A 27818-nucleotide genomic window follows, 5' to 3' on the forward strand; every position below is an offset into this window, starting at 1 on the left:
ATACAGCAGGGGTTTTGACATGTGATCTTAGTGATCATCAGCCTATCTATATCGCCACCCAATGTTTATTCAGAAAAGATAAGGATAGAACTCCTAATTTTGAGCAGAGGATTATATGCAACAACTCACTGACTAAGTTTAGAGTATTGATCGAGCAAGCAGATTGGGCTGAAGTGTATTCAGAAGAAAATCCAGACAAAGCATACGACCTATTTCTGGACACCTTTCTATACTGCTACAATGATGCCTTTCCGTTACAAAGTGCAAAAGTGCAGAAACGTAAAATTAGGAAGCCTTGGATTAGTGTAGGGCTTTATAAAAGAATAAAACAAAAGAACACAATGTTTCATAAATTTCTTGCCAGTAAGGATTATGGTTTATTTCTTGAGTTTAGGCGCTTTCGGAACAAATTAAATAGCGACGTAAAGAAAGCAAAAAAAAAGACTACTATGAGTCACTATTCTCCCGAATAAGATCGGACCCAAGAAAAATATGGAAAGAAGTTAATTTCTTAACAGGGAAAAATCAAGCTAGCAGTGCACCTCAACAAATGAAAATTAATAACATCGTTTTCGAAGGTCATCCCTTAGCGGACGTGATAAATGAATTCTTTGTGCATGCTGCAATGCCCGCAACAGGCCAGGTTGAAAATGACTATGATGAAACTAGTAAAATTAATTCTCTTGTGCTGTTTGATGTTACTCCAGCTGAGGTCGCCAGATTTATCAAGGAATTAAAAGCCAATGCTTCGAGTGGATATGACGAAATTAAGGTAGCGCCAATAAAGGAAGTCTCGTCTGTAATTAGTCCAATACTTGCGTTCCTGATAAACCTATCGTTTCTGACTGGAATCTTCCCACAGAAACTGAAGGTGGCGAAAGTAGTCCCCGTTCATAAGGGTGGTTCTACAAATGATATCTCAAATTACCGACCAATTTTAGTCCTTCCCGCATTTTCAAAAATATATGAAAAGTGCATTCACAAGCGCCTTACAACATACCTTAACAAATACAATATACTTTCGCCATCCCAATATGGTTTTCAAAAAACCTAGACGACAGAAGAAGCCCTCGTAAAAGTTAAAACTCATATTATTAACAATCTTGACAGGAGGCTGTATAGCCTAGGTATCTTCCTTGATTTACGGAAGGCCTTTGATTCGGTGAATCACGATATCATGCTTAGTAAATTGAACAGATGTGGCATTAGAGGCATTACCTTAAATCTTTTCCAGAGTTTCTTGTCAATGAGGCAACAGTACGTTACCTTGAACAACGTATGTTCCCAGAAACTACTTATAAAAGCAGGTGTCATATTCGCTTTTCATATTCATATTTTTCATATTTTCAGTTCATATTCGTTGGCGGCAAGTGTTACCACGATGACAAATGAGCATGAAGATTATCAGCGAAGGTCGCGGAGCACATGATGGCTGCAATGTCGCTGGGAAGGCCGTTCCAGTCCACAATGGTACGGGGGAAAAATGAGGCTGCAAAAGTAACCGTGCGGGAACGTGGTCGAGAAACTTGGAAAGGATGAGAAGTGCGATGAGATATGCGGGTTGGCGGGACGATGTAGGGTGCGCAGGAAAGTGAACTGTGGTAGAATTTGTAGAATAAGCAAAGGCTGGCGATGCGACGGCGAACTGAGAGGAGTGATAACCCTGACACACTCTTTCCTGACAATCTTTCAACCCTGAAACACTCATGCCGTAGGAATATGAAGAATGAATGAATCTGGCTGCTCTGTTTTGTACTGCTTCAAGTGCGTTGATAAGGTAAGCATGAGGCGGGCTCCAAATAGGTGAGGCATATTCTAATTTTGATGTGACAAGTGTTTTGTATGCTAATAATTTTACATGATCGGCGGCATAGCGGAGATGACGTCGTAAAAAAACCTAGTGTTCTATTAGCAGATGAGATAATATTAGTGATGTGGGCACTCCAGGACAAGTCGTTACACAAGTTGACACCTAAATACTTATACGATAGACAAGTCTGTACAGGGACGTTACTAACTACATACGGGAAATCAAGCGGATTATGGCGGCGGTGAAAAGACATACGTTTACACGTATGAGGGTTAAGTTCCATTAACCAAACGTCACACCATTCCTGAATGCGGTTAAGGTCTTCCTGGAGAGAATTTTGGTCATTAATGGTAGTAACTAAGCGGTAAATGACGCAGTCATCTGCGAACATGCGAATTTTAGAATTGATGTTGCCTGGCAGGTCATTAATATAAATTAAAAACAGAAGTGGACCGAGTACAGAGCCTTGAGGGACACCAGATGTTACAGGAATGGAGTTAGAATTGTGATCGTTAATAGTGACAAACTGCGTGCGATTAGCGAGGAATTCTTCTATCCATTCTAAAATATCTGTCGTCCATTTACTCAAAGCCAAATTTTTGCCGCGATGGCTCGATGGTTATTGTGTTTAGCTGCTTTCCCAGAAGACGCGTGTTCGATCCCGGCAGCAACATTTTCATTTAGATGAAGGCGAAATTCTAGAGGCCAGTGTGCTGTGTACAAGTTAAACCCACGGTAAATAACCCCAGTTGGCCGAAATCACCCTTAGCCCTACACTACGGCGTCCCTTACAGCCAAGTCGCTCTCAGACGTTAAACTCCATATAGCAAACCAAACGAACTTTTTCTCATTGCAGGTGGCATGTGCCAGCTGTTGTCTCCTTTGAGGTCCATGGGATCCTGCCCTTAGCAGATATTAGATGACAGTCTCTTTTGTAGCCACATGTCGTCGATTGTGGGAGCCTAAGCAGTAATAACATATAATAGATTTATTCCCCCTCACTATGACACCCCTGAGATGCTTTGGGAAGTTAAACCTATATAAGCTAAACTAAAAGTTCCCAAAACTGGTTTGGCGATCTTGGGAGTGGCGCCGGTTGCTATGATATGAACACTGATCTTCTTTCTTGTGTCTTTCAGCAGTGACAAGAGTCCGTGCTCATCGAAGCGTCACTGAGAAAGCAAGAAGCCGTTCGCGTGCGCCGCACTTGGCGCTTTCGTCACGTGGGTGCCAGCGGAAACTAAGACCCGCTTCCTCGCCACCGCAACGATGACGGGAGCGAAATTGGTGCCTAGAGGTGAGCGAGACTGCGAATAATTGGACTCAAGTGGATCAAGTGAGCAGCCGAAGAATGGGGGCGCTCTTTCTTACCGCTTATCTGTGCTGTCGGCGTTACTGAAACCAGCCGTTACTGAAACCAAGCGCGTCAGGAAGCGTTCTACAGAATACATTTATTCGCCCTTCACTACAGCATCCCTCATAGCCGGAGTCGCTTTTGATGTTAAACCACTTTAAGCTAAACTAAACGTTCCCAAAACAGGTTTGGCCATCTCTAGAGCTGCGCCAGTCACTCTGATATCCATACTGACCTTCTTCCTTGTGTCTTCCAGCAGTGGCAAGAGTCCGTGCCCATCGAACCCTCATTGAGGAGGAAGCTGCCATGCGTGTTGACAGCACTCTGCGTCTTCGTCACGTGGGTGCCAGCGGAAGCTTAGGCCCACTCACTCTCTACCGCAACCCTGAGGGGAGGGGAAGTGGTGCCTAGAGGTGAGCAGCACCATGAATAACTGGGTTAAATTGGATCTAGTGAGCAGCCCAAGAAGGGGGCGCTCTCTCTTAGCGCTTAACTGTGCCGTTAACTGCTAGAAAAGCTGTGCATAAAACCCTTTTCTGAACTCTACCAGGTCTTTATTTTTTTGTTATATCGCATAGAAAATTTTTAACTATGCTGAACATAAATGGGAGGGATCATTGTTGGTACGTATTGCCACGTAGTGGTGACTGCAGTCCGGCGAACAGGAACACAGCGAGAATGTCTTCGAAACGAAACTGTTTATTCGGGCTGACTTGCGCCCGCAAAGAACTGAATCACTCGGCGGCGGCGTAGCAACAAGCGTGCTCGGCGGTCGTCGAACAGAATGCCCGTCGCTGTCGGTCGTACTCTTTTTAAAGCTGATAGTGAACCTTCGAGATAAAGCATGGAAGGTTCTAGAAGTTTCTGGCACAAAGTAGAACCGGCTCCGCCTGGATGCGATCAATCGAGTATATTCTAGGCACGTCTTGCGTCACAAACGAAGCGATAAAGTGGCGTGCCGGCAGCCTTGAAGCATGAACAAATAAACACAACAAACAAATGCTAAAAAGATTCGCAGCATTACTCCCCTCTCAAAGAAGCATCGACACGATGCTTTAGAACATAACTCGGCTATCAACAATCAAAAACAGATTGTGCAAAAATAAACACCGAACGTGGAAACACGGCGTCCTTTAGCGTGCATTACAGGGCTTTAGGCGTACGACATGAACTACTTCTGGTCGTACGTGGCGTCGCTGGGATGCAGTCATTTGGTCAGGGACGACTTCATGGTCCAATTCACCTAGCCGACGAAGAAACTTCTACGGGCCAAAATAGCGTCGCAAAAGCTTTTCACTCAATCCTCGGCGGCGAATGGGCGTCCAAAGCAAGACTGGGTCTCCTGGCTTGTATTCCGCGTTGCGTCTTCGTAGGTTGTAGCGTGTGGCGTCGGTCCGCTGCTCGTCTTTTATCCTTAATCGGGCAAGTCTTCGGGCTTCTTCTGCGCGTTGTAGGTAGGCGGCGGCGTCGACGTTACTTCTTCGGTAACGTTCGGCAGCATGGCGTCCAGCGTGGTCGTGGCCTCTCTGCCATGGACGAGCCTAAAAGGCGTCATCTGGGTGGTCTCCTGCACTGCAATGTTGTAGGCGAAGACTGCGTAAGGCAAGATGACGTCCCAGGTCTTGTGTTCGGCATCGACATACATGGCGAGCATATCGGCGATGGTTTTGTTGGGGCGCTCGGTCAGTCCGTTGGTCTGCGGGTGGTATGCAGTTGTTCTCCGGTGGCTGGATTGGCTGTAATGGAGGATGGCTTGCGTCAGTTCCGCCGTGAATGCTGTTCCTCTGTCAGTGATGAGCACATCGGGGGCGCGTGTCGCAGAAGAATGTTCTCCACAAAAAATTTGGCGACTTCTGCCGCTGTTCCGTTAGGTAGGGCTTTTGCCTCGGCCTAGCGGGTCAGGTAGTCGGTCGCTATAATCATCCACTTATTTCCAGATGTTGATTTCGGGAAAGGGCCGTTCAAGTCCATGCCGATCTGCTGAAAGGGCCTTGAGGGGGGTTCAATGGGGTTCAGAAAGCCTGCTGGTCGGGTTGGAGGGGTCTTTCGTCGCTGAATTCTCGGCAGGTTTTCACATAATGTGCGACATCGGTAGACAGTCGGGGCCAGTAATATTTGTCTTGAATGCGGCGGAGGGTGCGAGAAGACCCGAGATGTCCAGCTGACGGCCTGAAGAACTTCTCCACGCAGACTTACAGGTACAACAAGGAAGTAGGCTGTCTTGTTCGCTGCAAAATTCTTCTTCATGAGGACATTGTTCTGTAAACAGAACGAAGACAATTCTCGCTTGAACGAGGCGGGGGGTGAAGAAACCTTGCCTTCCAAGTATTCGATCAGGCATTTTATGTCGGGGTCCGCGCGTAGCTGTTGTACAAAAGATCTGGAGCTGATGGGTCCCAGGAAGGCGTCCTCATCGTCGTCCAGCGGTGGTGCATCTACAGGGGCTTGTGACAGGCAGTCGGCGTCAGAGTGATTGTCCGGACTTGTAAACGACGGTTACATCAAACTCCTGGAGCCGCAGGCTGCATCAAGCGAGGCGGCCGGAGGGGTCCTTCAAACTGGCGAGCCAGCACAGTGCGTGGTCATGGCTGACCACCTTGAACTGTCGTCCGTACAGACAGGGGCGGAATTTCGACGTAGCCCAGATGTTGGCAAGGCACTCCTTCTCAATTGCCGAATAATTAGCTTCGGCTTTGGACAGGGAACGGCTAGCGTACGCGATGACCTTCTCCACTCCGTCAATGTTCTGAACGAGGACAGCGCCTAGGCCCCACTACTTGCGTCGGTATCAATTTCAGTCTCGGCGTTTTCATCGAAGTGCGCGAGGATAGGTGGGGACTGCAAACGACGCTGAAGCTCCTTGAAGGCTTCCACTTGCGGCGCTTCCCATTTAAATGGCACGTCTGCCTTTGTCAGGTGGGTTAGTGGCTCGGCGATGCGCAAAAAGTTCTTCACAAATCGTCGGTAGTACGCACACAGTCCGAAGTATCTGCGCACAGCTTTCTTATCGGCCGGTGGCGGAAACATTGCGATAGCAGCTGTTTTCTGCGGGTCTGGCCGTACTCCCTCCTTGCTAACAATGTGGCCTAGAAACAGCAGCTCTTCATAGGAAAAGTGGCACTTCTCTGCTTTCAAGGTTAGCCCGGACGATTTGATAGCGTCTAGTACTGTTCGAACCCTTTTCAGGTGTTCCTCAAAGTTCGAAACGAAGACAACGACGTCATCTAAATATACCAGACAAATCTGCCACTTCAGGCCTGCCAGCACTGTATCCGTTACTCGCTGAAATGTGGCTGGTGCGGAACAGAGACCAAATGGCATCACCTTCAACTCGAAGAGGCCATCTGGTGTGATCAATGCGGTCTTCTCACGATCTCGTTCATCGACCTCAATTTGCCAGTAGCCCCTCTTGAGGTCCATTGATGAGAAATACCTAGCGTTGCAGAGCCGGTCCAGTGTGTCGTCGATGCGAGGGAGGGGGTAGACGTCGTTCTTTGTGATGTTGTTCAAACGGCGGTAATCAACTCAGAATCGAAGTGCACCGTCTTTCTTTCTCACTAGAACAACAGGTGCCGCCCACGGGCTCTTTGAAGGCTGAATAACGTCGTCGCGCAGAATTTCTTCCACTTGGTCCCGGATGGCTTGTCGTTCTCGCGGCGACACTCGGTAGGGGCTCTGGCGGAGAGGTCGGGCGTGCTGGTCGGTTATAATGCGATATTTGGCAATCGGCGTTTGTCGGACCTTCAGCGGTGACGAGAAGCACTCGCTGTAGCTTCGAAGGAGATTGCGAATGTGGTCTTGTCTGTTCCGGGGCAGGGCTGGGTTTATGTCGAAAGTGGGCGAGTTCTCTTGGTCAGGCGAATCTTGTACGGATGGGTCGGAGAGCGTGAAGAAGTCTCGTACGTCGGATATTTCGTCGAGGAATGCAATCTCGTTCCTCTGCTAACGTGGCGGTATTCTTCGCTGAAGTTAGTCAAGAATACTTCGGCTTGTCCTTTGCGGAAATGTGCGATGCCTCTTGCGATGCCAATTCTTCGGTCGAGAAGCAGCTGCATGTTCCCCTCGATAATGGCTTCAGTGTTATTCGCTTCCGTGGCGCCTACGGTGATGATGACGCTTGAGCGGGGTGGGACACTCACTTGTTCCTCCAGGACACTGAGCGCGACCTGATGTTCCGGAGTTCTCATCGAAAGGATGGCCTCGTCCGTGAAAAGTGTGATCATCTTGCATCGCAGGTCGATGATCGCTTGATGCTCATTAAGGAAATCCATGCCCAAAATCACTTCGAGGGAACATTGCCGTAGCACTACGAAGGTCGCGGGATTGGTAAGTCCCTTGAGAGTCACTCGCGCTGTGCATCGTCTTGATGGCGTAATGAGGTGGCCCCCTGCGGTGCGAATTTGTGGGCCCACCCAAGCGGTCATTACTTTCCTCAGTTGCGCAGCGAATGGTCCGCTCATCACCGAATAATCGGCTCCTGTGTAGGCTAGAGCTGTGGCTTTCCGGCCGTCGATAACCGTCGGATGTTCTGCCTCTGGAGTTACACGTCGTCCTCGGCGTCGGGTTACGGCTTCGTCGGGTATGTGAATCGCGGGTGGGGCGTGTGGTCGGAGCTTTTGTTGATGGTGGCGTAGATTTGAAGGCGGATTGCGTCGTGATCAAGGTTGTTGTATGCCTCGTCGGTGTAGTAGGTGCGGCGTCTTCATACGGCGTGGTCGCTGGAGGATCTTCGTCGTTTCCTCGGCAAGCAACCTGACCTCCACAGGTTGCTTTGCTTAGTTTCCCCTACGGGGGCTAAGGGACCTTCCTCTGACAGCCGCTAGCTGCGGCCCGGTGATGAAAAACGTGCGGTGGTCGGCGAAGGGGAGCGGGAAAGACGGCTTGACGACGCGTACTCCCCTCTGTGCAGGTAGTCGTCGATTTCCCGTGGTCGCTGGCCGGGGAATGGTCGTGGGGCGTCGATAGCGAAACCTGGCAGGCCGATGCGTCTGTAAGGGCAGTGGCAAAGTACATGACCGGCTTCGCCGCAATGGAAGCACAGCGGGCGGTTGTCGGAAGTCCTCCAGGCGTCGCACTTCTTGGGGCTTGGGCGGCGTTCGTAGAATGGGCGGGCGGGGGCAAGGAGGCGGCGTTCGGGAGCAGCTGGTTCACGTCGAAGAGGCGGACTTCGGCTCCCGCGTTGGGGCTGAGGACTGCGTAGTGCAGCGGCGTAGGTTAATGCTGGAGCTTCAGCAGGAGGCGAAGATGACGGGGTGCCAAGCGCGTGCTGCACTTCTTCGCGTACAATTTCCTCAAGGGTCGCTACTTGAGGCTGGTTGGGAGATGGTAGCAGGCGACGCAGCTCTTCCCGTACAATTTCGCGGATAAAATGCCGCAGGTGGCCTCCGAATGCTGTGCTATCCGAGAGGGCAGACGAGGTCACTTGGGCCTGTCGTGCTTCCTAGGTTTTCTGAATGGCGGCTGCTTGAGTGGTGAATTCTGCGACCGTCGTCGGTGGATTGCGGGTGAGACCGCCGAAAAGTGCCTCTTTAGCACCACGCATCAGAAGCTCCACCTTCTTCTCCTCCGCCATGTCAGGATCGACTCGTCGAAAAAGGCGCTTCATATCTTCTACATATGCGGTCACTGACTCGTTCCGGTGTTGGATGCGTGACTGTAGGAGCAGCTGAGCTCTTTCTTTCCTGATGATGCTCGTGAAGGCCTCCAGGAACTCCTGTTTGAATAATTCCCAGGTCGCTAGAGAAGCTTCGTTGTTTTCGAACCAGATTCTCGCTGGTCCTTCCAAGGCGAAGAAAACATGGCTCATCATAGTCTGGTCGTCCCAACTGTTGAACACGGCGACACGCTCAAACTGTTCCAACCATTCCTCGGGATCCTCGCCCCGTGAAGCGTTGAACGTAGGCGGCAGTCGGGGCTGGTGTAAAATAATGGGGGCTGCTGTCGTAGCCATGGCTGAAGTCGAAATTGAGGGGTCCTTCTTCGTTCGCGTGCGGTCCGGTAGCAGTCCGAATTCTGGTGGACACCTCTGTAGACGACGGCTGCTTCGCCCTTCGCCTGCGGAAGGGACGGCTTGTGCGGCTTTCGCGGGATCATCTTCGAGACGGCTCGGGCTGCTCTGACGGCTCCCAGGAGGTGAGGGCGATAGGGACATCCGTTAGAACCTCCACCAGACGTCACGTAATGGTGACTGCAGTCCTGCGAACAGGAACAAAGCGAGAATGTCTTCGAAACGAAACTCTTTATTCGGGCTGACTTGCGCCCGCAAAGTGAATCACTCGGCAGCGGCGTAGCAACAAGCGTGCTCGGCGGTCGTCGTACAGAATGCCCGCCGCTGTAGGCCGTGCTTTTTTTAAAGCTGATATCGAACCGTCGAGATAAAGCATGGCAGGTTCTAGAACATTCTGGCACAAAGTAGAATCGGCTCCGCCTGGATGCGATCAATCGAGATAATTCTTAGCACGCCTTGCGTCACAAACGTAGCGATAAAGCGGCGTGCCAGCAGCCTTGAAGCATGAACAAATGAACACAACAAAGAAACGCTACCAAGATTCGCGGCAGTATCGAGTCTATGAAGGCAAGTCGACCGGACAAAGTGCAATTAAGGGATCATTAAGGGGCGTGATGTTATATTGTGGCATTGTAAACATGTAATGAAAAAAAAGCGCGCGATCGAAGCTGCTACTAAAACCAAGTGCGTCAGTGAGCGCTCTAGATGAGCAGCTAATACTACGAAAAAAGGCGCTTTCATTTTCTTCCGTTCTGTGTGGGAACCTGAAGAGCACTGTGAGCGAGGACATGGAGGGAGATAGGAGTTAAGTACGCTTGAGGAGCATGCGGCTTCTAAAAGAGCGCACGTGATGATGAATTATGAAGATGGTAAAGATGTTACCCTAAATATCTAATGCTGCAAACACTCCGTCCCAGAAAATGCAATTCGCTACGGAAGTCCCTCACTACAAAAATCAGTGGCATCAAAGTGTCTCGGTATACAGCTGGCTGCTGTTAATGTCTGTCATTTTTGGAGTCGATAAAAATTTGTCCATTGTCTTAAAACTCTCTCTTACTAAACTGTGTTGCTGTCAATGTTTGGCGAAACAATTCAGCCGCTGATGAAAATGGCGTTTTAAAATGTGTTCTCATCAGATAATTATCGCCATGAACTTAGGGATAAAACTCATCTTCAATAAATAATTATCACCTGAATGTCTAGCAAAGAGCCAGTATCAGAATTTTCTTGTGTCGTTATTTGCCCTGCAAATATTTTAGCACTTATTATTAGCGCTATCCTCAACAAAACCGTCGAGGCTTTATAAAAAAATTCTTTTTTTGTGTGTATTTATTCTCGAAGACTAGCATAAGCAGCGTCATTCGTCTTCTGGTGCACATGGCTGGCTTTAGACCCATATACATCATCATCATCATCCTGACTACAGCTACTGCAGGGCAAAGGCCTCGCCAGTGTCTCTGCAATTAACCCTGTTCTTTGCCAGCTGCAACCATTGTATCCCGGAAAACTTCTTAATCTCATCCCCCCATCTAACTTTCTGCCGCCCCCTGTTACACTTGCTTCGCTCAGAGTCCACTTGTTACCCTTATGACCAGTGGTTATCTTGCCTTCGCATTACATTTCATGCGCAAGCCCAATACTTCCGCTTCATTTCGACTAGGATGTCTTTAACCCGCATGTGTTGCCTCACCCACTGTGCCTGCTTCTGGCCTCCTAACTTTATTACAGTGTTCTAACTTCCATATCTCGCTTCGCTGTCCTTAACCTTACTCGAACCATATTTCTGCATCATAGGTGAGTACCAGTAAGATGCAAGTGTTGTATATTTTGTCTTCACGGTTATCCATAAACTGCTATTCATTGTCTGAAAGGACCTGCCATATGCGCTCCCCCCCATTATTATTCTTATAGTTATTTCCTTCTCATTGTCCGGATCAGCGGTCACTACCTGCCCTAAGTAGACGTATTCTCTTACTACTTCCAGCACCTCGCTATCAATTGCGAAGTGCTGTTCCCTTGCGGTATTATTGACCGGTACATTGGTTTTCTGAATGTTAGTTTTAAGACCCACTGTTCACCTCTGCCTCTCTATCTCATTGATCATGCTTTGCAGTTCAAGTCCTGAGTGACTCAGCAAAGCAATGTCATGAGCGAATCCCAGATTACTTAGAATTCTGCATTAACTCCTATCTATATAAAAGCACGTTTTCTCTCTAGCTTGTGGTCTTCTTTCGGTGCTACTCTCCATGGCTCAGAAGCACAACAACACGCACTAGAAAAGTTCTGGCCATTTTCTTGTTTCGTGAATGAACAGGAGTTGGTGGACTGCTGTTTCAGTGTCGATTTGCTACATTGTGCTGTTCTTACCTCTTTAGAAAAAAATTCAATGAATTCAACTTCTTAACAAGAAGCAAGCTGGTGCAAGAAACAGCCTTACGACCAGACAGAAGCGACTTACACATATTGAGTGACTGTAATTTTTCATAACCACCGCGGTGGCTCAGTGGTTTCGCTGCTCGGCTGCTGACCCGAAAGACGTGCGTTCGATCCCGGCCGCGGTGGTTGAATTTCTTTCGAGGAGAAATTCTAGAGGTCTGTGTACTGTGCGATGTCAGTGCTCGTTAAAAAGCCCCAGGTGGTGGAAATTTCCGGAGCCCTCCACTACGGCGTCTCTCATAGCCTTCGTAGCTTAGGGACGTTAAACCCCATCAACCAAACCAAACCATAATTTTTCATGAATGATAGCGAATGAACCGAAACCAAATGTGATATTTTCCAGGAAACCTGCTGATGCCTTAGTGTTAACTTTGCTGTTGAAGTGTTTTATCATAAGAAGGGCAGAACACGAATGAAATTAGTTGTACAGCCTGTCTTTGCTACAGGATCGTATGTTACCGAGAAGGGAATTTTGTGTGTTGTTATTCAGCAGGAGTCCTGCAGTACGCGGAAGAAACGGAAGTTTACTACCATAGCTATGAAATTAGTCATGGCGCTCGGAATGAATCTATGGGCATATACAGCCAGGAAGGTATCTATATCATTTACATGCCAGCATCAACATCGGTGGTTCCATTTCCGAGGCCCTTGGTAGAGCGGACTCAATCCTTTTTGTGCGCTTTGTCTGTGGGGTTGCATCCATGCATAAGAGGCCTGGCTTCGGTAAGAACTAGGACTTCGAGATTTATTTACACTCCGTAGCACTGACGACTACTATAAAGCAAAATGAACAACATTCCTAAACCATGCGGCAGTTTCCTTTTTTTCAGTTCATAAGTATTCTAGGGATGCGGATCGTTCATGCGTATACCCTAGCCTGTTGCCTTTCATCGCTTTTAAGGCACTCCTATTTCCTGAAGATGAATATGAATGTTGTGTCCTGCTTCGTTTTAGTAATCACTGGGATATCGCTTTTTGGTATTTGGAGATTTTTTTTTCCTGCTTAAAAAGTTGTGCATTACGTACATACTATCGTGGTTAGTTTTTTTCATGCAATGTGCACGTTGTAGCAGAAACCATTTGATTACAACTCGGTGGTTACTGCGCTCCATGGTGAACCGGAGGACTCTTTTTTCAAACCGGTCGAGAGGGCAAAGTTTGGTTGGAGGCAAAATGCAAAAACGCCCACGTGTTTTGCGAAATCACTGCACGTTACTGATCCCCGGGCATACAGATTTACCTTCAGCCGTTCACTACTGTCACCCCCCCCCTCCCCATAGCCTGAGTCGATTCGGGACGTTAAAACACCAACTGTTGTTTTTTTTTAGGGGGAATACTGTGGAAGTTAAATTGGCCGTTACTGGGTCACTGAGGTTCTTCTTATTTCCTCCTGAATGGCAGCTCGAGCATTTCGCCAGGCCATCGTCCAAGCCGCGGGCGCCTCTTGTGCCTGGAGAATTATCATCACGCAAATGGCACCGACAGCCGGCTGTCGTCCAGCAGCCACTAGTGACTCAGCCATGTACAAGTAATGGCTGAAGGTGAGGACAGTTGCACGTGCTTTTTCCACGTAGCAGATGCAAACATTACTCTGTGGTTACAAGTCTGAAGGGCACAGCTAAAAAACTGCAGACAAGCCTAGATATACTCAGAAATTCATAATAATTTAAAATCCACAGCTTAAAACTCAAAATCAAGTTTACGCAAATCGTGAAATACAGGTGGTGTGTACAGCACTACTCAGTTTAGCATTTTCCTCACTGGAATAGCCATGCATGGTTTTGCCTGAAATTTAGAGGCGGTTTAATTTACACCCCTTTTTGCGGTAGATGTCTCTGAGCACACTCGTATTCATAATACCCACCTCCGATGTTCAGATTACTCAATTTAACTAAGAAACTGAAAGGGCACGACCGGCTCAAAACATCTCTTTGGTGAGATGTTGGTGTTATGCACAGCGTTTGCTTTATTTTCAACTTTCTGAAAGCAAGTGGTGATGCTGTCATCATCAGCTCGTCTTATTTTTCTGCAAGAAAAACTTCTGTTGTTTCATTAGGGATACTATGAACCAAGCGGGAACTCATAATTTTTGCTATTTACAGGATGATGCAACTGGATTAACCTTCAAAATCTGGTGGCTTGATGAGACAGGTTTGACTAAAATAACGAAGCTTAAAAACTTGCGGCATGACGAGACAGGTTACCGCATATGTTCTGTGTTCTTTCTTTGCTACTGATAACTTACGTGACCTTCAAAAGCTACTTCCATGAGGAGACCGGTTACCGTGTTTCTGCTGTGTTCTTTTCTTCCTACTAATTGCTAAAATACCGAAGCTTCAAAAACTTGTGGCATGACGAGACAGGTTACTGCATTTCTCCTGTGTTCTGTCTTTGCTGCTGATATCTTACCCGATCTTTAAAAGCTACCGCCATGAAGAGACCGGTTACCATTTTTCTGCTGTGCTATTTCCTTGCTACTAATGACTAAAATAACGTAGCTTCAAAAACTGGTGGCATGACGAGACAGGTTACCGCTCGGTCCAGGCTCGGTTCGACCTGCCTAAGTAAATATCTTTGTGAATAGAACCTGTAACAGTACTGCTTTCTGTCTTTTTTTATGAGCATTGGAAGTAATTCGGCACTCATAACTTCCACGACGCATTTCTGTAAAGTTCCCGCCGGCGCGGTGGCTCAGTGTTCATGGCACTGACCTGAAAGACGCAGGTTCGATCCTGGCCACGGTGGTCGACTTTCGATCGAGCTGAAAGTCTAGTTCAACGTTCCTAGCTGTTTTAATTTAGATCGGCAACGATTTCCAAATTTTATCCTCCCAGAAAAAAACAGTAAACAGTAAAACAGTAAAGAAGTTTTTTTGTATCTCTGTGATTCACTTCCTATTTTTTTTTCTTGGTTGCTCCAGTGTGTGTGTGTTGGCCGTAACGTTCCGCAAAATGTTAGATGCTGTGTTTAGTAACTTTCGAAGCCGGGATCTTTTTTGATTTTTTTGCGGGGTTTGCTACATGTTCACTTCTTCAAATACCTCATCCTGGCCTTTTTTTTTTGCTTTCTCTTAACTTGTTCCTGCCTTCTTAATTTGTTTACTTCTGTTTTCAGCCGTTTGTATTCTGTGCTGTATATCTGTTGTTTTCTTTGATTAATCCCCCCCCCCCCCCTATGTAATGCCCGCATTGAGCCTTTAGGGTATTGAAATAGATAACTAAATAAACAGTAAAATTCCTAGCTTGCCTTTTGTAGCAAACGGGTATAGAGAACATTCGAAGAGGCATGGGGTAGATTTTTTTTATTTGCTTAGGTTTCACACGATATAACATCTTCAAACGATATGACTTCTGAGCTGAAATTCTAGAGGCCCATGTACTGTGCGATGTCAGTGCACTTTAATGAGCCTCAGGTAGTAGAAATTTCCGGAGCCCTTCACTACGGCGTCCCTCATAGCCTGAGTAGCTTTAGGACGTTAAGCCCTCTTAAACCATAAACCACTTCAAAATTTCCAGGCACATCAGCTCTGAGGCTGAGGCAGATCGCATCTGGATACACTGATACAGTGGATACTGCTAGCTACAGTGAACAATCCCATTTAAAAATAAAACATAGAAAGCTCACACACTGACATGGTTATTCCCGAACTTCACTTGGAGTCTCTATGACAACGCCGCCTTTCAAACCCACGTGTTTAATGTGAGAGATTATAGAAAGCGCCCGCACGAGTTGCAATGCAAAAGCTTTGTTTAGCTAGAACCTAAAGATGCCGTTATGGTCACACATTTTGTGCAATCTGTATAAAAAAAGCACAGAAAACAGCAATATTTGTACCTATTTTCTCGGTTTACTGAAAGGTTCTAAACACAGAAATGGAGTCTGGTTGGTTTGGTTTAACGTCCCAAAGCGACTCAGGCTATGAGAGACGCCGTAGTGAAGGGCTCCGGAAATTTTGACCAGCTGGGGTTCTTTAACGTGCACTGACATCACACACTACACGCGCCTCTAGAATTTCTCCTCCAAAGAAATTCAACCGCCGGGGCCGGGATCGAACCCGCGTCTTCCGGGTCAGCAGCCGTGCACCATAACCACTGAGCCACCGCGGCGGCTAGAAATGCAGCCGTAATGTGAATTAGAGATGTTGTATGCATTCTAACCAAACCCACAGCACAAGAATATATTTTAACACTTCTGCTGGGTCACGTCAGAATTAGTGGCAACAAGAACGCGTACGTGTGTGGTGCACAAGCTCTCAACGAGGAGATCGCACAAAATCACACAAGAGATCACGCCAGCTACAGTAAGACCGCATGTAGAGAGCACATTTGAAGTAAGCATTAAATGTCATTTTAGCAGAGATTATCACAGCAGGAGGAGGAACAGATGGTAGGAGTTAAGAATAAGGTTGAGACAGAGGCTTGGGCCCTCTCGAGGGCACCAGGAAGCAGTATATAAACCAGACGCGGAATTTTCCATGAAGTCGAGCAAGCATTTCAAAAGTTCACTCTTCCGAATAGTGCTCCTCCTTCAGGAAACCATGGGTGTCTACCATCTCTTTCGAACTCGTACCATCCAGCGTCTAGCATGGTCCCCTGCTGATCATGTCTATATAAGAATTTGTAACTACATGATAAATAGCGCGCATAATTTCACGCTTTTTGGTTCTCTGTTTGCAAACCTGACTAAATAATTTCTCAAGGGGTTGGAATAATGAAAAGTTTATTCTCTTTCTGTTTAAACACGCAACCATGGAATAGAACGATGTGCTCTGCATTTCCCTTCTTCGCGACTCACACACAGCAACGCCCATTTTCTGTTTGCGCTTCTCCGCTGCTAGCAAAGGTGGTTTCTTTTTACCCAACAACAGTTTTTGAACACAATGTTTCATATATTGATCAGACTTCACCAAAAACCAATATATCCTCAGCTCTCCTGTTGGCAGGCTTAGCTTTTTTTTTTACTAATAAACGTTTACGCTATCGTCAAAACGTTCCCAATTCTTTTTATAAGGCAGTCTTAACTATCGGATGCAAGCGATGGCAAAACTTTAAGAAATATTTTGCTACACATAGGAAGAATGGAGTATTTACTTAAAATTTTCATTGCAGTATCTTACAGTTGTTAAATTTTAAAATTTTTTGTCCAAGAATGTTGGATATGGATTTGGTCGTATTACTGAAACTTCTGAGGGCATGTTAAACCAGGGATGCATGCTGGAAGAAAACGACATTCTGTAATGTTTGCTTTTTCTTGAACTGGCAGCAAGTGACTGGCGATCAGCCCTCGGTGCCAAGTCATCCGACACGCGCGTCGGAAGCGTCTGAAGTGCTGTCTTCACGTGGGTGCCACCTGAAGCCAGGGCTCGCTTCTTCGCCACCACGCCGGTGGCAGAGCTTCGGGTAAGGATGGCTCTAAAATGCTTGCTTCGGCCTCGCGACCAACCGAAGAACTCGGCCGTTTTGGGTAACCGCGAAGTGCTCATGTCACTTGCAGTAAAGATTGACATACACCAGGCATCTATTGACGTACCGTTCGAGGAGCCCTTCCGAGGAAAAGCCGTGTGCGCTCTCACTCCAATTCACAATTGGTCAAAAGGGTTGTGACATCGCAGTTGAGCTGTAGAATAAATAAATCTCTAATTAGATTGCGGCTACGAAGTCGTAGCATCTCTGATACGTCACAAATGAAAACCGGGGTATCTCACAAGAACTAAACCAGTGGCCCTTTGAATGTGATTGAAACGCGCTCTCCCCTATGCCATGGAGGCACGTTCCTTCAAATATGTCATGAGACCTTGCGCGGTTTGTGCGTGTAGTACGCATACACATGTACGCTAATGAGTGTGCGTATTTAGAGGCACCAATGAAGAAAATTGGACACGACCATTAACCTTGTAAAGTCACAACTTTAAGCCAGAAACTAACAGTCTGTAATTTTTTTGTTTTATATAGCCCACACATATTTTTCTCGTTTCCGGGGAAGTTCCAAAAGAAAATAAGGCGGCGGTTCACCCGGGAAAAGGTAAATAGGATTTCATCTGAGCACCAGCTATCCTATCGGGGATGTAGCATCGGATGATAAGGCTTTGAGCGTTTAAATAAACCACTCGGTTTTATTAAAAACCATTGGAGCTTCCTCTTCACATGATGCCACCGGAGGCAACGGTGCTGGCCACTTTAGAGGCCAAAATAGCGAGCATAGTTTTAATGACGTTCATGTTTACGGGTCCGCTTAGAGGTGATTTTATTTAAATCATCTTGCTTCCAAGCTCTTCCCCGTTGCATACTGCGAAGGGGCCTCCCCTAACCCCCAATTCCCTGCTCTCCTCAGTAGATATGAAGGTTTGGTTTTGTTTGGTTTATTGTGGTTTAACGTCCCAAAGTCACTCAGGCTATGAGGGCCGCCGTAGGGAAGAGCACCGGAAATATCGACCACCTGGGGTCCTTTAACGTGCACTGACAACGCACAGTACACGGACCTCTAGAATTTCGCCTCCATCACAACTCGGCCGCCGTGGCCGGGATCGAACCCGCGCTTTCGGGATCCGCAGCCGAGCGCCGTAACTACAGAGCCACCGCGGCGGCTTCAGGTCAAATAGGCGCCGCTGATCTAGAGTCCCACGGGCGGTTTGCATTTTAATGAGGCCTCTCCCTATTAGCAAACACGGGCATGTCAAGGGGCATGACCCAGTAAAAAAAGAAAATTCTTCTTCAGAAGCCCGAGTGGTACCTATATTTAAGCAAGGCGATAGAAATAACCTTCATAACTACTGCCCTATTTCGGTTTTGCCCGTATTCTCAAAAAGCATTAAGAAATTAGTACATACAATAATGGGATCATACCTACACCAACTTAAATTTCTATATGACTTTCAGCATGTTAACAGTTCTTACTCAAAAAGAATCATCAAATCTTTTATGAAGAAGACGTTGGTAATAGGTTATATATGGGCTTTTCAAAGGAATTCGACTCAATGACAAAATTCTCCTTTCCAGGATTCGCAGTCGCGGTTTCTGTGGGAATACGCAAGCCTTGCTAAAATCATATTTGCAGTATATAATGCAAAGCACAGAACTAAACAATGTGAAATCATCTACGCAACCTATTAACTCCAGGGTACCACAAAGGAGCATTCTAAGACAATTGCTTTTTGCGATGTTTATAAACGACATAATCTGCTCCAAAACAACGCACAATTTGTGTTCTACACGGGTTATACATCTGTTTTGATTACAGGTAGTTGCGAAAGTGGCATGTAAATATGTGCAAATAGAGTGTTGGCCGACATTCAGACGTGGGTTCATGCAAGTCATCTTAAGATAAATCGAAATAAAACAATGACTGCGTTACACTATCCGTAAGGAAAACGCATTTCCAAGCCACATAATGTACTGTTAGGCACAAACATATTAGAAATAGTTGTTTCTGTAAAGGTCCTTGTTGTCATATGTATTCAATGCGCTCAACATGAAATAAGCACATAAAACATCTGTGTTGTAAAGTAGCTTCTCTTATACGGGTCTTAAGCAGATTAAAATGCATACTTCCCGAAAAACTTAAAGTCATGCACGACAATTCCCTAGCGTTGTCTTTACTCAAATATTGTAACCTGGTTTGGGGCACAACTGGTGTCACAAACTTGCCTAACCTGCAAGGCTCCTTAGTTGCAACTGCATAAAAAGTGGACCTAGTGATTGCGTTGTGCGCTTTGACTTCATGAAGTGTTTGTGTACTGATGCGTGCGTGAATAACCTTGCAGCACTGCAACAGGCTGCCGCGTTCCGCTCTTAAAGGCGAAGCTTAAGCGTCCTACAATTTTTTGCCACATGATAGCCGCAGCTGTTCTTGCGACACAAACGCAACTTGCACGTACACGCACAACACACACATATGACCTTGTATCCACACTCGATTCTCATTCCGAAGGTACAAGATTGAATCGTGGGGAATTCGTGTCCTTCTATTGCCTTTTCCTTTCATATTAAATGTGCAATAAGTGCTTCCAGACACTATTCTGTGCATTGCCTTCACACGTTACACTTGCTTTCTCCTTGGAACAGGTGCTTATGGGCACTGTCAGCTGCACTCTTTTGATAGGGATGAACAGGTAAACCGTTTGCAGCCAGTCTCGAAAAGGACGGATGGTTCTGGGAGAACTGTACTTTCCCAAAACCGCTTACCTCTTCTCTTCTTTTTTGTTATTTTTCATGGAATATAATTACTTGCGACCACAGCACAAACTATCATTAGTTATTGAGCCCACTCACTCACAGCAATAAATATGTTCATGAAATACTCGAGTTACATTCATTTTTAGTTCTGAGTGACAGTGTTGTGAAGTATGAATGATATATGTCGTATGGGGCATGCATTAGCGTGTGTTCAAGTGTGTCCCCTGATTTTTGTCCAAATCAGACAGAAAACGAAGGTCTCCATCTGTACTCAATGCACACATTATCTGTCGTCCTTTTACTCAAAGCCAAATTTTTGCAGCGATGGCTCGATGGTTATTGTGTTTAGCTGCTTTCCCAGAAGACGCGGGTTCGATCCCGGCTGCAACATTTTCATTTAGATGGAGACGAAATTCTAGAGGCCAGTGTGCTGTGCAATGTCAATCCACGGTAAATGACCCCAGCTGGCTGAAATCACCCGGAGCCATACATTATGGCGTCCCTTGCAGCCAAGTCGCTCTCAGACATTAAACTCCATATAGGAAATCAAACAAAATTTTTTCTCATTGCAGGTGCCATGTGCCACCTGTTGTCTCCTTTGAGGTCCATGGGATCCTGCCCTTAGCAGATATTAGATGACAGTCTCTTTTGTAGCCACATGTCGCCGATTGTGGGAGCTTAAGTAGTAATAACATATATTAGATTTATTCCCCCTCACTATGGCACCCCTGAGCTGCTTTGGGGAGTTAAACCTATATCAGCTAAACTAAAAGTTCCCAAAACTGGTTTGGCGATCTTGCGAGTGGCGCCGGTTGCTATGACATGAACAGCGATCTTCTTTCTTGTGTCTTTCAGCAGTGACAAGGGTCTGTGCTCATCGAAGCGTCACTGAGAAAGCAAGAAGCCGTTCGTGTGCGCCGCACTTGGCGCTTTCGTCACGTGGGTGCCAGCGGAAACTAAGACCCGCTTCCTCGCCACCGCAAAGACGAGGGGAGTCAAATTGGTGCCTAGAGGTGAGCAGGACTGCGAATAATTGGACTCAAGTAGATCAAGTGAGCAGCCCAAGAAGGGGGGCGCTCTTTCTTACCGCTTATCTGTGCTGTCGGCGTTACTGAAACCAACCGTTACTGAAACCAAGCGCGTCAGGAAGCGCTCTACAGAATAGATTGATTCGCCCTTCACTACGTCATCCCTCATAGCCGGAGTCGCTTTTGATGTTAAACCACTTTAAGCGAAACTAAACTTAATGTTCCCAAAACTGGTTTGGCCGTCTCTGGAGCTGCGCCAGTCACTCTGATATGCTTACTACTGACCTTCTTCGTCGTGTCTTCCAGCAGTGGCAAGAGTCCGTGCCCATCGAACCCTTATTGAGGAGGAAGGTGCCATGCGTGTTGGCAGCACTGTGCGCCTTTGTCACGTGGGTGCCAGCGGAAGCTTAGGCCCACTCACGCTCTACCGGAACCGGGAGGAGAGTGAAATTGGCGCCTAGAGGTGAGCAGCACCATGAACAGCTGGGATAAATTGGATCAAGTGAGCAGCCCCAGAATGGGGTGCTCTCTCTTACCGCTTTTCTGTGCCGTTGACTCCTATGAAAGCTGCGCATAAAACCCTGTTCTGAACTATACCAGAGCTTTAATCTTTTTTTTATTCCGCACAGAATATTTTCAACATGCTGAACGTGAATGGGAGTGATCTGTGTTGGTACTTATCAAGTCTAGGAATGCAAGTGGCAGGAACAAGGTGCAATTAAGGGACCATTACTTCAACTAAATGAGCTGACATCCATTTAATTTTTGTTTGGGGGCATGATGTTATAATTTGGGATTGTAAAAATGTGATGAAAAAAAAGCGCCCGAACGAAGCTGTTACTAAAACCAAGTGCGTCAGTGAGCGCTATAGAGGAGCAGCTAATACTATGAACGCAAAGGCGCTTTCATTTTCTCTCGTGCTGTGTGTGAACCTGAAGAGAACTGTGAGCGAGGACATGGAGGGAGATAGGAGTTTAATACGCTTGTGGAGCATGCGGCTTCTAACAGAGCGCACGTGATGATGAATCTGCAGTCATGACAGATATCTGTCTGGTTGTGGAGGATGCTTCCTCTTGCTGTGGTAATTATAGCCATTTGCCTCACTGTCTTCAACGACTTGTGCAGCTTACTGCGCACACAATCGGCGATGCCTGAGCATGCCCTCTTAGAAAATCTGAAGTTTAACTGCCCATTTTTGTTACCCGCAGTTCGCACTGACACGAGTTTGCTGAGAGTACCTGTGCTATCTGCGGAAGCATTCCAATTCAGGTTGCGCTCCTTTAAACCTAAAGCTCCACTCTTGCGATGTTTTCAGAAGCAGAGGTTCATTCCATGTCTGTGGTGTTTTGAGTGCCTAGGCTAAACATTTTATCAAAGCAAGTACGCATCTTTACCTGGTTAAAACAGCTGCAGCATAAAAGGAAGAAGGATATGCGAGGTTTTTCAGGGAGGCCGGCTAATAACTTTTAAACTTGGGGTTTTTGGGGAGAAGAGCAGCTTTTTCATGAATAGTAATAGCCTCCTTGGTGGATGCCAAAAAAAAAGGAAATCATGTTAATTAGTACATTTATTAGCTAAATTCTAAGAGTTCACTATTAAACTATTACACATAGGTACCTTATTGCAAATAGGGATTCGTAGCCGGACGTTAGTAGTAGCCATAACAGTCTTTACAGTTTTGAAAACACCGTTACCCTTGCCGCTGGGGCTCTAATTATTTAAGGCGTTTCTAGCGCCATTCGAAAACGGCGTGCTTGTAGGGCACACAGCTGCACCAGTCAAAAGTCGATGCTCTGTGAAACACTTACAAAATAACATTCTCTACTTCTCCAGCACTGCAGCAGCAAAGTAGCAAGCAGCAGGCAGCACTGCAGCTCGGGCGGGGATCTGTGCGTCCCGTGGTACGTGCGGCACACATTGTCACAATTGTAATGATGTCACTTTGAGCCCTCCCGCAAGCGCATGGTTTGCGGATGTCGCGAGTAATGGTCCAAATTATTTGAACCACTTTGGAAAGGATAATCGGGATTTCAGAATTCTAAAAACTGACATGCCTATTGCTAACGACTGGCTAGAAATATCGAATTGCAATCAGGTGCCTCTCGGTAATGCTTAAAACTTTAGCTATTATGATTATTCGATTCTTAACATAATGTTGTTTTCTGAAATCAGCAAACATTTTATTGCTATTCCATAAAAAGCTTCTATTTACCACAAAAACTCTTTACCTCAGATTAGTGGGGCCGTCCTCCATGAAGCACGTGGTGTACATTGCATTGAAGTTTTAAGAAGGACAAAGCTCATCCGTTCCTCAGCTATGTATGAAGACATAGACCAATTCTCTCACTAAATTTAGCAATTGGCTAACAGATGATGAACAATCCTGCCACCGTCCAAGTTTTTTTATTCATGAAGATGTTATTCTAAATATGTAATGCTGTAAACACTCCGTCCTCGAAAATGCATTTCACTATGGATGTCCCTGATTACAAAAATCAGTGGCATAAAAGTCTCTATATATACAGCTGGCTGCTGTTAATGTCTGTCACTTTTGGAGTTGATAAAAATTAGTCCATTGTCTTAAAACTCTCTGTTTACTAAACTGTGTCGCGGTCAGTGTTTAGCGAAACAATTTTGCCGCTGATGAAAACGACGTTTTAAAATGTGTTCTGAAAAGATAATTATCGCCATGAACTTAGGGGTAAAACTCATCTTCAGTAAAAGCTCCCACCATCAAAGTCTTTCGCAATAAATAATTATGACCTGGATGTCTGGCAAACAGCCAGTATGCGAATTTTCTTGTTTCGTTATTTGCCCTGCAAATCTTTTAGCACTTATTTTTTGGGCTATCCTCAACATAACAGTTCATGCTGTATCGAAACATTCTTTTTTTGTGTATTTATGCTCTAACGTTAGCACATGCAGCGTCATTTATCTTCTGGTCCATGTAGCTTGCTTTAGACCCATATACGTCATCATCATCATCCTGACTGCAGTCACTGCAGGGAAAAGGCCTCGCCTGTGTCTCCTAACCCTGTTCGTTGCCAGCTGCAGCCATTGCATCCCGGCAAACTTCTTTATCTCAGCCCCCACCTAACTTTCTGCCGCTCCCTGTCACACTTGCCTTCGGATTAGATGTCATGCGCAAGCCCATTTCTTCCGCTGATTTCGGCTAGGATGTCTTTAACCCCCATCTGTTGCCTCACCCGCTGTGCCTGCCTTTGGCCTCCTAACTTTATTGCAGTCTCCTAACTTCCATATCTCACTACGCTGTCCTTAATCTAACTAGAACCATTTTTCTACATCATAGGTGAGTACCAGTAAGATATAGCTGTTGTATATTTTCTATTCACTGTTATCCGTAAACTGCTATTCATGGTCTGAAAGGACCTGCCATATGTGTTTCACCCCATTTTTCTAGCTATTTCCCTCTCATGATTCCGGTCAATGGTCACTACCTGCCCTAAGTAGACATATTCCCTTACTACTTCCAGCACCTCGCTACCAATTGCGAAGTGCTGTTCCCTTGCGGTATTATTGACCGTTACATTGGTTTTCTGAATGTTAGTTTTTTGACCCACTGTTCACCTCTGCCTGTCTATCTCATTGATCATGCTTTGCAGTTCTTGTCCGGAGTCACTCGGCAAGGCAATGTTATGAGCGAATCGCCGATTACTTGCAATTCTCCATTAACTCTTACCTATATAAAAGCATTTTTCTCTCTAGCTTCTGGTCTTCTTTCGGTGCAACTCTGCATGGCTCAGAAGCACAACAACGCGCACTAGAAAAGTTCTGGCCATTTTCTTGTTTCGTGAGTGAACAGGAGTGTGCGCACTGCTGTTTCAGTGTCTATTTGCTACATTGTGCTGTTATTACCTCTTTAGAAAAAAATTCAATGAATTCAACTTCTTAACAAGAAGAATCGTGACACTCTCAGATGCAAGAAACATCCTTGTCATCAGACAGAAGTGACATACACATTTTGAGTGACTCTTATTTTTCGTGAATGATAGCGAATGAACCGAGAGCAGATCTGACATCGTCCAGGAAACCTGCTGCTGCCCTAGTGTTAATTTACCTGTTGAAGTGTTTTAGCATTAGAAGGGAAGAGCACGACTGAAATGAGTTGTACAGCCTGTCTTTGCTCCTGCCAGCAGGGCGACCTCTACAGGTTCCTTTGTTAGCAAGAAGGGAATTTTGCGTGTTTTTATTCGGCAGGAGTCCTGGAGTACGTGGAAGAAATGGAAGTTTACTACCAGAGCTATGAAATTAGTCATTGTGCTTGGAATGAATTTATGGGCATAAACAGCCAGGGAGGTATTTAGTTTTCACACCACCATCAAAAACCCGTGGTTCCATTTCCAAGGCCCCTGATAGAGCGGATTGAATCATTTTTGTGCGCTTTGTTTGTGGGGTTGCATCCATGCATAAGTGGCCTGGCTTCTGTGAGAAGTAGGACTTCGAGACTTAATTACACTCCATAGCACTGACGACTACTATAAAGCAAAATACACCACATTCCGGAATCATGCGGCAGTTTCCTATTTTTTAGTTCATAAGTATTCGTGCGAGGCGGATCGTTCATGCGTATACCCTAGCTTGTTGCCTTTCATCCCTTCTACGCCACTCCTATTTTTGAAGATGAATATAAATATTGTGTCCTGTTTCCCTTTAGAAATCACTGGCATATCGCTTTTCGGTATTTGGGGCTTTTTTTGCTGCTTAAAAATAGTACATAACGTACATATTATGGTGGCGTAGTTTTTTTTTCAAGTAATGTGACGTTGTAGCAGAAACCATTTCATTACAAGTCGGTGGTTACTGCCCTCCATGCTTAACCGGATAACTCTTTTTTTCAATCCGGTCGAGACGAAAAAGTTTGGTTGGAGGCAAAACGCGCAAAAATGCCCACATGTTTTGCGAAATCATAGCACTGTACTGACCCCCGGGCATCCAGATTTACCCTGAGCCGTTCACTACTGTTGCCCCCGTAGCCTGAGTCGCTTCGGGACGTTAAACCACCAACTGTTGGTTTTTTTTTTTGGAATACTGCGGAAGTTAAATTTCGCGTAACTGGGTCACTGACGTTCTTGTTATTTCGTCCTGATTGGCAGCTCGAACCTTTCGCCAGGCCATCGTCCAAGCCGCGGGCGCCTCTTGTGTCTGGAGGATTATCATCGCGCGGGTGGCACCGACAGCCGGCTGTCGTCCAGCAGCCCTTAGTGACTCAGCCATGCAGAATCAATGGCTGCAAGTAAGGATGACTGCACATGGTTTTTCCACGTAGCAGATGCAAACATTACTCTGTGGTTACAAGTCTCAAGGGCACAGCTAAAAAACTGCAGACAAGCCTAGATATACTCAGAAATTCATAATAATTTAAAATCCACAGCTTAAAACTCAAAATCAAGTTTACGCAAATCGTGAAATACAGGTGGTGTGTACAGCACTGCTCAGTTTAGCATTTTCTTCACTGGAATAACCATGCATGGGTTTGCCTGAATTTAAGAGGTGATGTAACTTACAAGCTTTTTTTGCGGTAGATGTCTCTGAGCACGCTCGTATTCATAATATCCACCTCCGATGTTCACATTATTCAATGTTACTAAGAAACTGAATGTGCACAATCGGCGCAAAACACCTCTTAGGTGAGATATTGGTATTATGTACAGTGTTTGCTTTATTTTCAACTTTCTGAGAAAAAGTGATAATGCTGCCATCATCAGCTCCACCTATTTCTCTGAAAGAAAAACGTGTTGTTTCTTTAGCGATTCTATGAACAAAGCGAGAACTCATAATTATTGCTATTTACTGGATGATGCAACTGGATTAACATTCAAAAGCTCTTGGCTTGATGAGACAGGTTTTTGTGCTATTGGTGTGCTCTTTCCTTGCTACTAAGGACTAAAATACCGAAGGTTCAAAAACATGTGGCATGACGAGGCAGGTTACTGCATTTCTCCTGTGTCCTTTCTTTGCTATTGATAACTAATCTGACGTTCAAAAGATACTGCCATGAAAAGACAGGTCACCGCGTTTCTGTTGTGTTCTTTTCTTGCTATTAATTACTAAAATAACGAAGCTTCAAAAACTTGTGGCATGATGGGACAGGTTACTGCATTTCTCCTGTGTTATTTCTTTGCTACTGATAACTGACCTGACCCTCAAAATCTTCTGGCATGAGGAGACAAGTTACAGCGTTTCTGCTGTGTTCTTTCTTTGCAGCTAATAACTAAACTAATCTTCAAAAACCTGGTTCATTGATAAGACAGGTTATTGCGATTCTGCTGTAATCTTCTTTGCTACTAATATCTATACCTAACGTTCAAAAGCTAGTGGCATGACGGGAACAGTTATTGCATTTCTCCTGTGTTTTTTCTTTGCTATCACAACTAACCTAACCTTGAAAAGCTATTGGCATGACGAGGCAGGCTACTGCGTTTATCATGGGATACTGTTTTTGTCCTTGCAATAGATAACTAACCGCCATGAGAAGACAGGTTACCGTGTGTATGCTGTGTTCATTTTTGCTACTAGCAACTAACCTAACCTTGAAAAGCTAGCGGCTCGAGAATACCGGTCACGGCAATTCTCCTGTGTTCTTTCTTCGAAACTTATAACCTAACCATCAAAAGCAAGTGCCATGAGGAGGCAGATTGCTGCGTTTCTGCTGTACTCATTCTATGCGACTAATAAGCTGTGTGCTTGTGAATGATACATGCGCAGAACGACGTGAGGTGACACAAGAAGGAAGAAAGAACCATTGGGGAACGTACGAAACGTGTTCTGCAAATACGAGCTCAATTAAATTATCGCTTAGGCCACGGTGGCATGCGTCTCTAGTTGCTAGTCGACAGCGGAGGGATTTGTAACAGTGGTTTTCTCTCGTAGCTGGGATGACCTGCGGCTCAAGCGGCCGTCGGTAAACTCACCCGAAAAATGAGGCCGCTGTCAACGTCTGGAAGGCTGCCGTCACGTGGGTGGAAGGCAGAGTGACCATCGAGTGAGTGTG

General features: G+C 45.9%; 1 protein-coding gene and 1 long non-coding RNA gene across 7 annotated transcripts; one reads left to right on the plus strand and one right to left on the minus strand.

The window, feature by feature from the left end:
* The first annotated feature begins 686 nt into the window (after nt 1-686).
* On the plus strand, nt 687-27818 carry LOC149346456 (uncharacterized). 6 transcript variants are annotated; one of them, XR_016292389.1, is made up of 7 exons: nt 2130-3107; nt 3421-3577; nt 13009-13148; nt 16870-17006; nt 21113-21269; nt 25921-26060; nt 27698-27818. It is a non-coding gene; the product is annotated as an uncharacterized LOC149346456 (long non-coding RNA). The 6 variants fall into 6 exon arrangements; XR_016292392.1 differs by having other exon boundaries at nt 2132-3146; XR_016292393.1 differs by having other exon boundaries at nt 2133-3033.
* Nucleotides 8605-9315, minus strand: LOC149346457 (uncharacterized). Its single transcript, XM_089541340.1, has one exon. The coding sequence runs from the start codon at nt 9313-9315 to the stop codon at nt 8605-8607; it is 711 nt and encodes a 236-aa protein (XP_089397466.1).

The sequence above is a fragment of the Amblyomma mixtum genome, chromosome 4 (assembly GCF_055824585.1).
Source record: "Amblyomma mixtum isolate Tamu chromosome 4, ASM5582458v1, whole genome shotgun sequence".
In the NCBI taxonomy this organism is placed as follows: Eukaryota; Metazoa; Arthropoda; class Arachnida; order Ixodida; family Ixodidae; genus Amblyomma; species Amblyomma mixtum.

Coding starts and splice junctions, on each gene's coding strand:
- LOC149346457 (XM_089541340.1), bottom strand. CDS start 9,315: ATGTCCCTATCGCCCTCACCTCCTGGGAGCCGTCAGAGCAGCCCGAGC.